Genomic DNA, 13,146 nt, shown 5'->3' with positions numbered 1-13,146 from the left:
TATTCGTATTTGGCTGTGATGTTCAAGCTCTTTTGATGTAATTGTTGATGGGTAAAATATATAGCATTTACTACAGGTTGAGTCTGCCTTTCACTACAACACCAATAATTACCAGTAGTCCATTATTAGGGTTCTTATGTTGCTCTTGGATAACTTTTAGAACAGAAGCAGGTGTGCAGTAGAATACAGAGGAGAAGGAATCCCAGCTCTGAGAATCCGATCTAGAAAATTACTTCCAATAGTAAACAAGAGGCAGAAAGTATGAAAAGATAAATTATTCAGTAATGAATCCTACACACTTACAATGTGCGAGTGGTAATGCATCTCAGTTGTTCTTGTAATTTTGTAAGGTTGCTTACCTAATGTGGTAGATATTGCCATATGGTTACCAAAGAGAGTGTCAGAACAAGGACATGAAGATTTCTAGGCTTTTTTTTCTACTTTGGTATGCAACTGTAAACTATATTCCAGCTGACCTAGAATACTAGCAGGAGAAGAATATAGCCTGCTCTGACCCTTTATGTTAACTACTACTGCCCTTTGATAATTTAATCCATCTCTGATGTCACCATCTCTCTTTTTCCATCACTCTTACTGGCACTGCGGACCAACTTTGGGCTATGCTTCTGTTTAGATGTTGTAGAAAAAAGATTGGCAGCCACTCTGTCACCCTTGGACTGTTTCAGCTTAAATCTAGCTGTTTACCTCAATAACTGATTTGAGCAGCTGATGTAGATTAACTCTTTCACTGTTTGGGGAGTCTGAATAGACTTCTATTCTAGTGGGAATGTGAATAGACTTCTATTCTGGATAGCTCTTTGGTATGTAGCTTATAGAATTTCATCACAGCCCAAACTAGCAATATATTGACTGTAGCAGCAGCAAACTCATAGGCACAACCCTGCTTGACAAAGCATTCTGACATTGTAAGAAATGGGCCACATGACCTACGATGATATTGGTGAAATCACAGCTACTTTGCAGCCTTATAATTTGGCCAAAATGGACGAAGTAGAAGCTAAAAGTCATAGAGAGGAAAAGGGCATTTTCTTTGCTTCTCTCCCCTGAATTCTGAGCGATGACTGAGAAAAGCCTTGAAGAGTATAGAAGGTTTGAGAACAAGAATGAAAGATTAATTTTATAACTTCTCAGAGGAGCTGGGCAGTCCCTCGTAGCGATGCCTTCTTTTGAAGCAATTAGAGCCTTAGGGAAGGCTGGCTGTTGTAGTTGTAACTCACACAGCAGAAGCCTACTGCAGCTGAGAAGGGGACACAAGCAGCTAGAACAATAATATCCCTTAGTGTAAGCAGTGTATTTCTAAGACTTTCAATGTCAAGGTATTACTCACGGCATTATTTGAGGCCCCTAGATTAGGAACAGGTACCTATCTGATTTTATGCTTTATCTTTGAGCTTTTGGCAAAGAGTTTCTCTTATGCAGGAACGTTCACAGATTTGGGGGCAGGGTGAGATATGGGACAGCATTTCAGTATTTTTTACCATCATTTCTTGGGACAGCTGGTGAACAGAGTGCTTTATTTCATGTTACAGTAGTACAAGTGATCACTACAGATACATAATGCAGGACGCATTGACACCCATGTTTGGGCAATCTTAAGTAAAGAATACTTTGTCTCTGACCTATTTAAAGCCACCCAGTCTCATAGATAACTTGCAGCTATTATTCATATAAATCTCCATCTTTGCAGTCTTAAGTCAGCTCTCAGGGCAGTAAATTCTGGACATTACTAAGCAATGCATTAGCAGGTGCAGAGTCTGATCCGACTGCAACACAGTTCCAGCCTTTAACTGCATCCATTCCCAGTATCTAAGAACAAAGCTTAATTTATAGTACTGAAATAAAAAGTGTTATGTTAAACTCGATTCCTCTTTGAAAACTACATGCCATGATTTGTCTGCTAGCATTGTTCCAATAGTTCCGTAGTTTTGAGAAACAGTGCCTAGCGAAAGAAAATATTTATTAAAAGGCAGGTTGCGTCCTTACTTCCACTGTATTCACTTCCTTTATGACGGCTGCACAGTAAGGTCAAAGTGCAGTTTCCTACTGTACGACCGGCGCCCATCGAGTCCCCGTACCTGGCGCTGGCGCCCGGCGGAGCGCCGAGCCCGGGCGCGGCTCAGCGCGCCCCGCAGCCGGCTGCAGCGCCTGCCTCGGAGCGGCGCCTGCCTCGAGCGCCTTCCCCCCGGCTGCGAAACCGCAGCTCTGAAGGCTCCGCTTTCCCCGAAGGGTTAAGTGGAAGCGGGGGTGTGAACGCAGGCGGACACGCCGGGATCGCCCCAGCGCAGCAGCCCCGCGTCTCACGCTGCCGGGCTCCGGGCGGGGAGCGGGCTGTTTTGAATAGTCATCGCCCGCTTTCGTTTTTATTTTATTTTTATTTTTTTATGTTTCCCCCCGGCGCCGAGGTCCAGGCTCCCCTCGCGGGCCGCGCTCCCTCGGGGCTCGCCTCCAGCCCCGCCGCCGCCGCGCGGCCCGCCGTGCTGAGTCAGGCTGCTCAGGCCGGGCGGAGCGCGTCCGGCTCCCCGCCGCGGCTGCCGCCCCAGCGCGGCGGCTACCGGCCACCGCGCCGCCGGGGAGCGCGGCAGCCCCGGGCCCGGGGACCGCGGGGGGGTCCCGGCCCGGCGGGCAGCGCTCGGGCGCCCGGCGCCGCCGCGCGCGGCCTGGGGCAGCCCGCCTCTGCCAGCGGCGCAGGGAGGCGCGGAGGCCGGCCGCCGCCCCCGCCGGGGCCGGGCCCCCCCGCCGCCCTGGGCCCCCCGCCCGGCCGGTGGATCAGTTACACGCAGCTGGCACAGGTGTGGGGCGCCCTTCAGACTCGCGCCGCCGAGGCAGACCCGGACGCGGGCAGCAGCGCGGAGACATGCAGCCATTTTGGGCCGGCGCAGACAAAGAGGCGCGGCCGCCCCCGCCGCGCCGCCACCCGCCCTCCCGCCTCGCCGCGCCCCGCCGTCGCCCGCTCAGCCCGGCCGCGCCGCCGCCCGCCCCCGGCGGCCCCCGCGCCCCGCCGCCGCGTCGCGGCCGGGCCGCTGCCGCCCGACTCCCAACTAAGAGCTCGCAGCCATTTGCCCTGCCTTTTATAGGCGGCCGGCGGCCAATCAGCGGCGGGCGGAATCCCTCTCCGGCCGGTGATGTGAGGCGGGGCGGCTGCGCCTGCGCAGTAAGGGGGGCCGAGTGTGTGTGTGGGGTGGGGGGAGGGAGGGAGGAGTGAAAGGGGAGGGGGGGGAGGAGGGAGCAGCTCACAGGAACCCTCCAAAAAAAAGATGGCGGCGGGCTCGGATCTGCTGGATGAGGTTTTCCTGAACACGGAGGTGGATGAGAAGGTGGTGAGCGACCTGGTGGGCTCCCTGGAGTCCCAGCTGGCGGCCTCCGGCCACCACCACCAGCACCACAAGGCGCAGGAGCCCCTGAGGGCCGCTGGGGGGCTGCTGGGGAACCATGTTGTGAGCAGCAGCAGTAGCAGCAGCAGCCCTAGCCCTAGCCCTGGAGGAGTAGTAGTAGGAGGCAATGCTAATGTCCAAACAGAGAGCAGCAGCAGCAGCAAGATGGGACTCAGTGCCCCAGAGATCACAAAAGCAGGTAACATGGGCAGGGGTGGGGGGCTCGGAGGGAGAGGGGGCCTCCCCTCCCCCCACTCCCCAGCTCCGGCTGCCTCCTTCCCTCACTGCTTTCCCCCCTTTTCCCCCTCTCCTCCGTCTTGTTGTGGCAGGAGCCGGAGTGCAAAGGGTGGTATCGATCATACGGGGGAGAGCCTCCCCTCATCATGCCCCCTCGGTGTGTATCCGTGCCTGTGCTCCCTCCCCTTTATTTTCCCTCCTCGCTCCTGCTTACTAGAGGATGTTTTATCATGTGTGGGGGCAGTATCCCTACATAATAACCCGTCAGTGCCTGTCCGTGACTCTGCCGGTCCCCTCTTCTTTTTCTGCCCTTGTTGCTGGAGTGTAAAAGGCTCTATTAATCTTGGGGTCGAGGGAGGCAGAGCCCACCCCCTCGGGAATGGCTGTCCCTCACATGCCATCTGTGACTGATCCCCTTCCTTTTCCAGGGGTGGAGGTTATGGGGGGGATTCCCTCTTAATAATGCCTGCTTAGCTGTCTGTGTAAATGCTCCTTCCCCTCCCCCTTCGCTGTTGCTGAAGTGCAAGGGGGTGTTATTAATCATGACACCTATTTCCTGTATAGGAGGAAGCGAGGGGGGATTTCAAGGGGAGGAAGTCCCTCAAAATGCTCCCCCCCATATCTGTCTGCCTGGATATGCCTCCCCCACCCCCTCCCTTGTTCAGGGGCTTGGAGGGGGCATTCAACACCTCTCATTCCTCCTCTGCCCTCAAGGGGGTGTTGTCACAACATCAGGTCCCAGGAAGGGGGGGAATCCAGGCCATAACACCCCACCTTGTACAACGTCTTCTCCTTCCCCCCCTCCCCATCTACCTGTAAATGTTCCCTCTCCTCATGTTGCAAAGACTGTAGGGGGACAGCATTAATCGCAGCATTAAGGGTTCACTCCATGAGAATGGAGGGAAGCTGTTTTTCAGGGGAATAAAAAAAAAAAATATGTCTCCCCAGAATCTCTCTGCAATTCCTCCCCTCCCCCAATTTTTTTTGCCTTCTTTCTTGATGCTGAAGTGTAAGAAGATATTACAGACCTTCTGTCATGATTAATGAAGCTCTTCTAGGAGGATCTCCTTAACCCTTATAACATGCATCTCGGTATCTGTCTGTCACTATTCTTTTCCCCTCTCTGTCTCCTTAGGGCCAGGACCCAGACTGTCTATGATTGTACTAGTGATAACACCAGGCCTCAGCAAGGGGCATGAGGATTATTCAGGACAAGAAGCTACATCACCTTATCCTTTCTCAAAATCAGTCTTGCTTTTTATTTATTTATTTTTGACTATCTCTGGCTGTGGGAACTTCAGACTCAGAAGAATAAATTCTGTAATAAGGTGGAGGGGTGGTCTTATAACCCACTCCAGGCCTTATACTACTCCTTATCTTGGCAGGCTGGTGTTTTTCTATCCCATCACTTTTTTGCATCTTGCTGTTGTTGAGCCTCCTGCTCTAACTGACTTATGTTGTAGGAGGTGAGAGGATTAGGGGTAACATGTGCTGGGCATAGGGAATATGCCTTATTAAAGTGTCTTCCAATGCCATTTTTTCTCCTTGTAGTTGCAGGCATGTTGCTAAACATGATGTCAGGCTCTAGAATGGGGAAGAGGTCTAAGGAGAAGATCATCTTCCTCCTTTCTTCCCTCACTTCACATCAAATCTGTTTTCCCTGTTTTCCTTTACTGCAGCAATGAAAGTGGGGGTGTTACAATTAATATTGAATCTACTAATCTCCAGTGGGAAATTGGAGGCTTCAAGATAATGTCTTTAAATCCTTCTTCAGTCTATACTCTGTTCCATTTTCTTGGCCCCTGGCAGGCACTTTGGGAGATGGAGAAGACTTGGTGGTGAGGGAGAGCGTTCTGTCTTCACTGGACTTCTCTTGCTCATTCTCTTTTTAACCCTGTTATTGTTGTTGCAGGAGCAGGAGGAGTGCAAGGAGGTGTTATTAATCATAACACCAGGTCTCAGAGTTCAACTCTGGATGGAGCCACCACAACGAGCACCAGCACCACCACTGCAGCAGCAGGAGGATCTGAAGTTACTGCTGCTCCAGGGACCCTCAGTCAGGGCAAATCGGTGGTTATCAGCACGATGGCAACTGCCTTGTCCACCAGGAATGGCAAGATTGGGACCACAACAGTGCAGACTTTGAATGGGAGTAATGTGGTGATGAACTCTCACCACACAGGAAGTGCTGCTTTCTCCGGGACTCCCGTGACTGCTAACCCTGCTTCTGCACCTGCTGTTGCTCCTCTAGTTAACAATGGACCTGGATCTGTTGGAAAAGGAAATACTGTTAATGCTGTTTTGCCATCAGCTTCCAACACCGTCATCCAGACTTCTTTCCTTAATACTGCTGTGTCGTCTGCATCTTCTTCCTCACCCACAGTTATTTCCTCGCAGCCACCACCGAGCATTGGAAGTGCGGGGCCTACGGTAACACTTGTGAGGCCACCGATCCACCCAGCAGGACCCACAGTAGCTGCAGCTGGTGCAGCCACTCAGAACGGGAGCAATACTGTGATCAATTCAACCATCAGTGTGGGGAGTTTTCCTGCTGTTGCTACAGCCACTGTGGGATCTGGAGTTTCCCTCCAGACATCACTTGTGAACAGCCAGTCTGGTTCCAGTGTGCCAGCAGCTCCCGCCACACAGGTCATCAAATCTGAGTCTCCTAAAACTATAGTCCAGGCAGTATCCCAACAGCAGACGCTGGCTACTGGTGGCCAGCCGAGTACTACAGGGGGTAACATGATTATTGGGCAAACTATGCAAGCTGGCCTCTCCAGTGTTGCTCCCAATCCTGGTGGGATATCTCCTGCAGCTCCTGGCACCCCCACAGGAATGGCTAAAGGCACTGCCAATACAGTGGCACAAAGTCTGCCAAGGACTCCAACAGCAACTACGAGTGGAATCAGAGCAACTTTGACTCCTACAGTTTTAGCACCTCGTTTGCCTCAGCCACCTCAGAATCCAACTAATATTCAGAATTTTCAGTTACCACCAGGTAAGTAAAGGCTCAAGGATTTTATTTTGGGACTATGTTTCTTGGAAAAGTGTCCAAATAAGATCTCTTGCTATTTAATTGTGAATTGTGGAAAAGGCATTACATTTAACAATGAGAATTGTCTGATTTTGAATGGTAGCATAGTAGCATTGCGCTACTAAGTCTATGATTTCAGGTGACCAAAATGTCTTTTTAACAGTAATAATTTGAAAACCATTCTACTTGGTAACTTTGTTACAATGTTAATGTAGGTGAAGTTGCAAACTGCCACAGTGTGATAATGAAACATTTATCAAATGATACATTACTATTTCATTTTCACTTAATGCATTTCGACTTTTAAGGTAGTTTTTCGGGTAGTTAATATAACCTCAGTGTGCTGTTCTTTCTGTCCCTACATGCCCCCAGTACTGTACGAGGAACACTGATGACTAGAAAAGCAGCAGATACAACACAAGAAAACTATGTTCTTTTACTTTAATACATTCAAAGTCTGACTTAAAAACTCAGAAATTTGAAGCTTTTGATGATCTTTTTTGTCATTGGAGTTTCGATACAAAGGCAGTCTTCCTATGTCCTTACCTCACCCTGACGTGTCTAGGGTTGCAGCTCTTGTAGTAGCTAGTATCATGCTTAGTGTTGAGCATCTTTGGGCAAGGAGTCTAGTCCTGAACTCAAGGGGTGAGTTAGAGGCAGGATAAGAAACCTTTCTGTTCTGAGAACTGTTCTGTCCCTCCTTAAATATTCTAGATTTGGAGACTTAAGATTATATACTTACTATTACTTTGAACCCGGCTTGTATCTAGTTTCATTTTTAACTGAAAGTACTTGCGTGAACCTACCCATAGCTTCCTATCTTTTCCATAATATGTAGTAACAGCTGTGTTCTTAAGATTCATTACTTTGAGTGCAGTATACAAAGAACAAGTAATTAAATTTTACTAGTAGTACCTAATGAAATCAGTGGTGTGTGTATGTCATCTATTTCAATGGGTCTTAGTAACAAAAAAAAAGTGCGTGTGTATGTGTATATATAAATATATATATATGCACATACATACACACCTATATCTTTTGAAACTCATCATCAACCTTAAAGCAATGCACTCGCCACATGAGGTAGACCAGAAACCATATTGTGTTACTGCACACTACCTTTTTGTGTAATATACTGTTTGTGCTGTGTGATGCCATGTAGTTTCATGAATTCTGTCAGCTGCTCTGTATATCTAACTGGCATAATTTTTTCTGCTTATTTATTATGTAGAAATTATTCCCTGTGTGAATAATTTGAAAGGGACATGTTGCTATTATTAAAAAAAAAAAAAAAATCGGTATAACTCAGACCTTGAAATCTCAGTGCTTAATTTGAAGCTTGTCAGTTGATAGATTGGAAAAGCTTTTATTTATTTATTTACTTATTTTATTGCCACAGTGTGTCAAAAGGTTTTTCAGATTCAAAGTCTATTACCATATCGCTATACCTACATTTTCACTAATACTGCATTATAAACTTGATTAGGGCAAAAATGCTACTGTCATGTGCAGCTGGACTGTTTTTCCAAGTAAGTGATGTTTCCAAAGCACTGTAACATGCTGAAGTGTAGTGCACTTGCAAGCAGTGTTGTCAGTCTTTAAGCATAATTGGACCATAAATTGCTCCTTTGGAGGTCTCAACAGATCAAAGTAAAGCTATATAGTTTCTAAACACTTGCTTTTTTTTTTTTTATTAAGCACTTTTCTTGTCTGTCGTATATTTTAAGAAAATATCTAAAAGTTCAAAAGAATAACATGACTTTTAAAATAAGCACGTGTACTTACTGAATACCTAAAAACTGGAAATTGTGCTCTTACATGATAAGACAGACTTAATATTGGAAAGGTTTTTTTGTTTTGTTTTGGTGGAGCAATCTTTTTTAATTTCTTTTGCTTACATTTTTATACCTTGCTGAAGTAGCCAACTTTCAAAAATGTTTTTCATGAAGCATTTCTTACAGAACATGAAGAACTGATGGCTGCTGCGCTCTTACGAACATCTCACAGGTGTGAGGGCTAGGAACTTTTGAAAGTCTAGCCATATGCAGCTGCTTTCACTTTTAGTAGAGTTCATATACATTCATAGCAAAAGGAGAATAGATGATTATGCTTTTGAAATTATATTTCCAATTGCAGTGTGATAGATCAGATTTTTAAAGGCAGTTGGAGAGTTTGAAGCTGCAGCTGCAGTGCTTGTATGCTGTGCATCTACTGTATGCATCAAATTTGCATGCACGAGTTCCTGCTTAAAAGTTAAAGCAGTGTGTTTATAGCAGTTTCTAAGATTTAGTTCATGAAATAGCTTGAGATCAAACACTGAACATCTTGCTTTTCACACAAATGTTTACAGCAACTTAGAAAATTCTTATGAAAGATTTGACCATTATGCGGCATATGCATTGTAGTTGTTTTGAAACCCTGGCTTACTGTTTCCAGCTCTCCGAAGTCTAGTTATCATTTCATATAGATGAAAAGCAGGCTATAAAATGTTGGTAAGTTTTATTAACCTAAGACTTGACACAAAGTTTCTAATGTGCTCTTAAAAAGAGCACATGAAAAATAAATTTGATCGACACTCATCTAAAATATTGCTTTTATAATAATGCTTTGTATTGCATCAAGCCAGTTGTGCAACAAACATCGACTGACCAAATTAGAGATGTTTAGGTAGCTAATGGGCCATGGTTCTTGTGACCTTACTGGATTCCGATATATCTTTTCTTAAACAAACTGGACTATTCAGGATATCTGTGCATTAATAATGGTTTCTTATTATTGATATCTTTGAAGAAGAGGACTTAGTCTTTTCTTCAGGGGCCTGTGTTTGGAACTTCATGGTCCATTTGGACTGATCAGGGTAATGAAGGTCTGAAAATGACCTTATACATAGTTTCTTAGTAAAGACCTGGGAAGGAAGCAAGTGCGATTCTCTTATACGTGCCACTTTAAATATAGATGCAACATCTTATGAAATTGTGACTGAAAATAAATACATCAAGTTCTTTGTTTCAAAGTACTTCAAGTAATAATCTGAAATACTGTGTGTTCAATGATCTGGTAAGAGGTAGAAAAATTTGTGAGTTTATTAAAACATTGAGTCAGTGTTTGCTGTTACAGCTGCTCAGAAAAGTCTGGAAAAGTATGACTGAGATTATGAACTCTTATAAGAGATTAATCTTAGGGCGTAAAGTGTCTAGAGGTCATCACTGACATGTGGTAGAATCATCTTGTAAAGTGACTGACTTGTATGCTTTAAAAACCTTTTTCAAAATACTATCTTCTCTTGCAGTGCTGTAATACAATCTCAAAACCAAAGTCTATGAGCTTATGCTTACTTTAGCAGTGTTGTCAACTTCAGAGTTCAAAGATTTGGTTTCTCTTCTTGCAGATGTTTTATGTTGTTGCTAACACCATGTATCTCTCTCAATATATCTGTGTGTGTGTGTAGATTTTCTGCAATGCATATGTGTGTGTGTATACTTGTATATAAGTATAGCTTCTGCTATATTTTTACATGCAGGCATCGCATTATAATGTCTAAGGTACCTTCTTAAAGAAGGGAGCAGGTTGGAGAGAGTGCTGTGGGTGAATAGTAAAAGCAATATGCAGCTAGTAGGTCTGGACAGTTTTCTCTACTAGCTTAGGTGAAACCGAAATCTAGAAACCTTTACTTCCCTCTGTCCCCTTCTTTTCCCCCCCCTCCCTTTTCAGTGAATTTTAGTACTTATGAGAATTCACTAGCTTGATATTTCTAAAGACTAAAATTCTTTTGTGCATAAATAAAATCTTGCGATGGTCATAATCCTGTTTAAAGATAGGATAGGATATATTGTTTTTATGGTATACTTAATTTTTTGACTTCTGAGGTTGTGACCAATGTCCTCATTAGCAGTAATACAGTTGTGCAGCTGTAGTAGAACTGCTATCGCAGATTTGTTTTGTTTTGTATCTGATGATAGAATGTCTTTATTATTATTCCAAACCTCACGTGCCTCTGCCAGTAGCTGATAGTAGGGGATGAGACTAGACTTCTTTGTCACTTTCTTTTTGGAGCGTCTCCTGTGTCGTTACTGTTGTAACTACGGCCTGGGTCATTTCCCAGCCTACAGGACCATGAAACTGATGGGGCTCTTTTAAAAATTGAATGTTCCAGAGTTCTGAACAGTAATAATGCAAATGAGCTATACAGTTGGTTTTAACTTAGCTTTCTCAGAGCAAAAGGCATCCATAGGACCCTTGGAGTGATACATCAGCAGACTGAGGAGGACGGGCTACATCAGTTTACACCCTGAAGGTTTTCTTAAACTTAAACTTGACTGGGTTTTAAATAGAAGCTTAACCTTTGTAGAAATCAATGATTTATTATTATTATTATTTTTAGCTCGTGTTAATCATCCAAGGAAGATTCTAGCTTCCTATTCCCTGCTTCTCAAACCTTGATTATACTGGCCTTGGGTTGGGAAAAATACCTGAACGCATGCTTTATTTAATGTATTTGTTCAGGTCCTTTTGACTTCAGCAGTGATACTTTTTGGAGCTAGTCACTGAAAATATTTGCATGAGTATGATTTCCTTCAGTAAGGAATTGGGGTGCTAGGTTGTCAAGTGAAAAAGTGAATAGAAATCGAGGAAAGGTGACAGACTGAAAAGAATAAGGCAACTTTTCACATTGTAAAACAATTTGTATTACTTCTCCTTATTGAATGTCATGTTCTTTGGGTTTCTTTTAACTTGAAGCGTGTACCCTGGAAGTGCCTGAAGTAATGAGGAATATGAATACTTGAGGAAATCTGCAGACTTCCACAGTGTAAAAAGTATGGAAAGGAACAGAAGGAATAATATAAAGTAGTGGAATGTAGTTCTTTCTAATTCTCACTGACTTGCAAGCAAGTTCAAATGTATCCTGGTTATAGCTTCCCTGTATTATGCACATGCTGCAAATACTAGACCTATTGACCATGTTGGCATAGCTGTATTTTGTGAAAAATAGTGTCTCTAATGCATAATGATAATAGCAGCTTCTTATAGTATGTTTTACTTTTACAGCACTTTACAAAAGTTAATACTTGCAACATGTCTGCGTGGTTGGTAAATAAAGTAGTATGAACTCTGCTTTAAAGCTGGGAGAAGGAGCAAGTTAGAGAAGTTTTGACTTGCCCAAGGCCATAAGGGAATCAATATTGAGCCAAGATTAGCACTTGGGAGTCCTCTGGATCGCTCTCTTTCAAAGAGATAACTGTGGATCTCTTCTGCAGCCCTTTTCTGGGTGAGGGGTGGATTTTATGTTCAAATCATGCATCAGCAAAAGGAACATTCTACTGTATTTGAAATCTGTTACATCAGATCTGCCATATGTTGTTAGACTGAAAGTTGTGTTTGTTCTTTCTTATTGCACGTTTTGTAATTGAAAGATCCTACATGCTTAGCTTTGTACCCCGAGGAACTTGAGACTGAAAGAGTTGCATGGTAGGGTTTTCTGTTTTTTGTTAAAATGAGTGTCGTGAGGCAAAGCAATGCCTTGTTTTACACAGCTGATAAAGGTGTCTCTTTAAGTGACAAGGGTTAATATGGAATATAATTGTGATTCCATTAAGCTAAACTATGAAAGCATTTCATTATCTTTGACTACATATTGTTCGGTTCTGTTATGGAAAATACTACTGTATCGGAAGAGTGGGTATAGATTTGTGTTATATGTACGCTTCGAACTGTGGTCTTCCTGGGTATCGCTAGGTTTATGATCAAGGATGTCGGTCAATGACCAAAAGTGAGTGAATTGCTGCTTTTGAGAGATTTTTGCCCACTGCTGCTCTAGGAAACGAGTTACATGTTGTTTGTATGTTCGGTGGACTAAGTGAGTTTTCCATCTCTGGCAATCTATGTGGGTTACTTCTAAAGTGTAACGTCTTGGTTTGAGGACCACAAATTTGGATGCTGCCCAGGTCTTGAATCATTCGCTAACACAGGATACTGCAGTGGAGTTAAAGTGGAAGATGAAAATGCAACAGCTTTGAGCACTGATGTGTTAAGATGCAAATTAGTAGGTGTCACAAACTGTTCTTCAAATGAAAGATTTTGGTGTGTGAAAATTCATACTATTGTTTGTCTTCTCTGTTTTGGGAAATTATATGTAAACAGAATTCTAAAAAATGTATGAAGTAGTTCAGGAAAGTAGTTGAAAATACTGGTATTACCCTAAGTGGGTTTTTAACAAACAGGTAAGTTTGGCTTGTAGAAAGCCTGCTATCCATTCTCACAAAAACTGTGATCAAACACTAAGTCTCTTGGTATGAATTAGGTATAGAAGTCACTCACAAACAGGACATTTTATTGTGTTTACTATATGCGTTTATTGTGTTACTATATGCATTTTTATCAGAAATATTTGAAATAATCATTTTTATTTGAAAATAACTACTGTTGTCAGGATTGTTTTGTGTATTGAAACTTTGTGATTGTTTGTAACTCCATTTATGTGTC

At 43.9% G+C, this 13,146-nt stretch overlaps 1 protein-coding gene across 1 annotated transcript in view; it reads left to right on the top strand.

The window, feature by feature from the left end:
- The first annotated feature begins 3,214 nt into the window (after positions 1-3,214).
- Positions 3,215-13,146, top strand: part of TAF4 (TATA-box binding protein associated factor 4) — a 41,110-nt gene continuing 31,178 nt past the window's right edge. The window contains exons 1-2 of the mRNA XM_026092905.2: positions 3,215-3,591; positions 5,542-6,630. Of these exons, the coding sequence (XP_025948690.2) occupies positions 3,276-3,591; positions 5,542-6,630 (1,405 nt within the window). The 5' untranslated portion in view covers positions 3,215-3,275. The remainder of the gene's footprint in view (positions 3,592-5,541; positions 6,631-13,146) is intronic.

This window comes from Dromaius novaehollandiae, chromosome 16 (assembly GCF_036370855.1).
Source record: "Dromaius novaehollandiae isolate bDroNov1 chromosome 16, bDroNov1.hap1, whole genome shotgun sequence".
Lineage (NCBI taxonomy): Eukaryota > Metazoa > Chordata > Aves > Casuariiformes > Dromaiidae > Dromaius > Dromaius novaehollandiae.
This window is presented reverse-complemented; position numbering and strand designations above follow the sequence as displayed.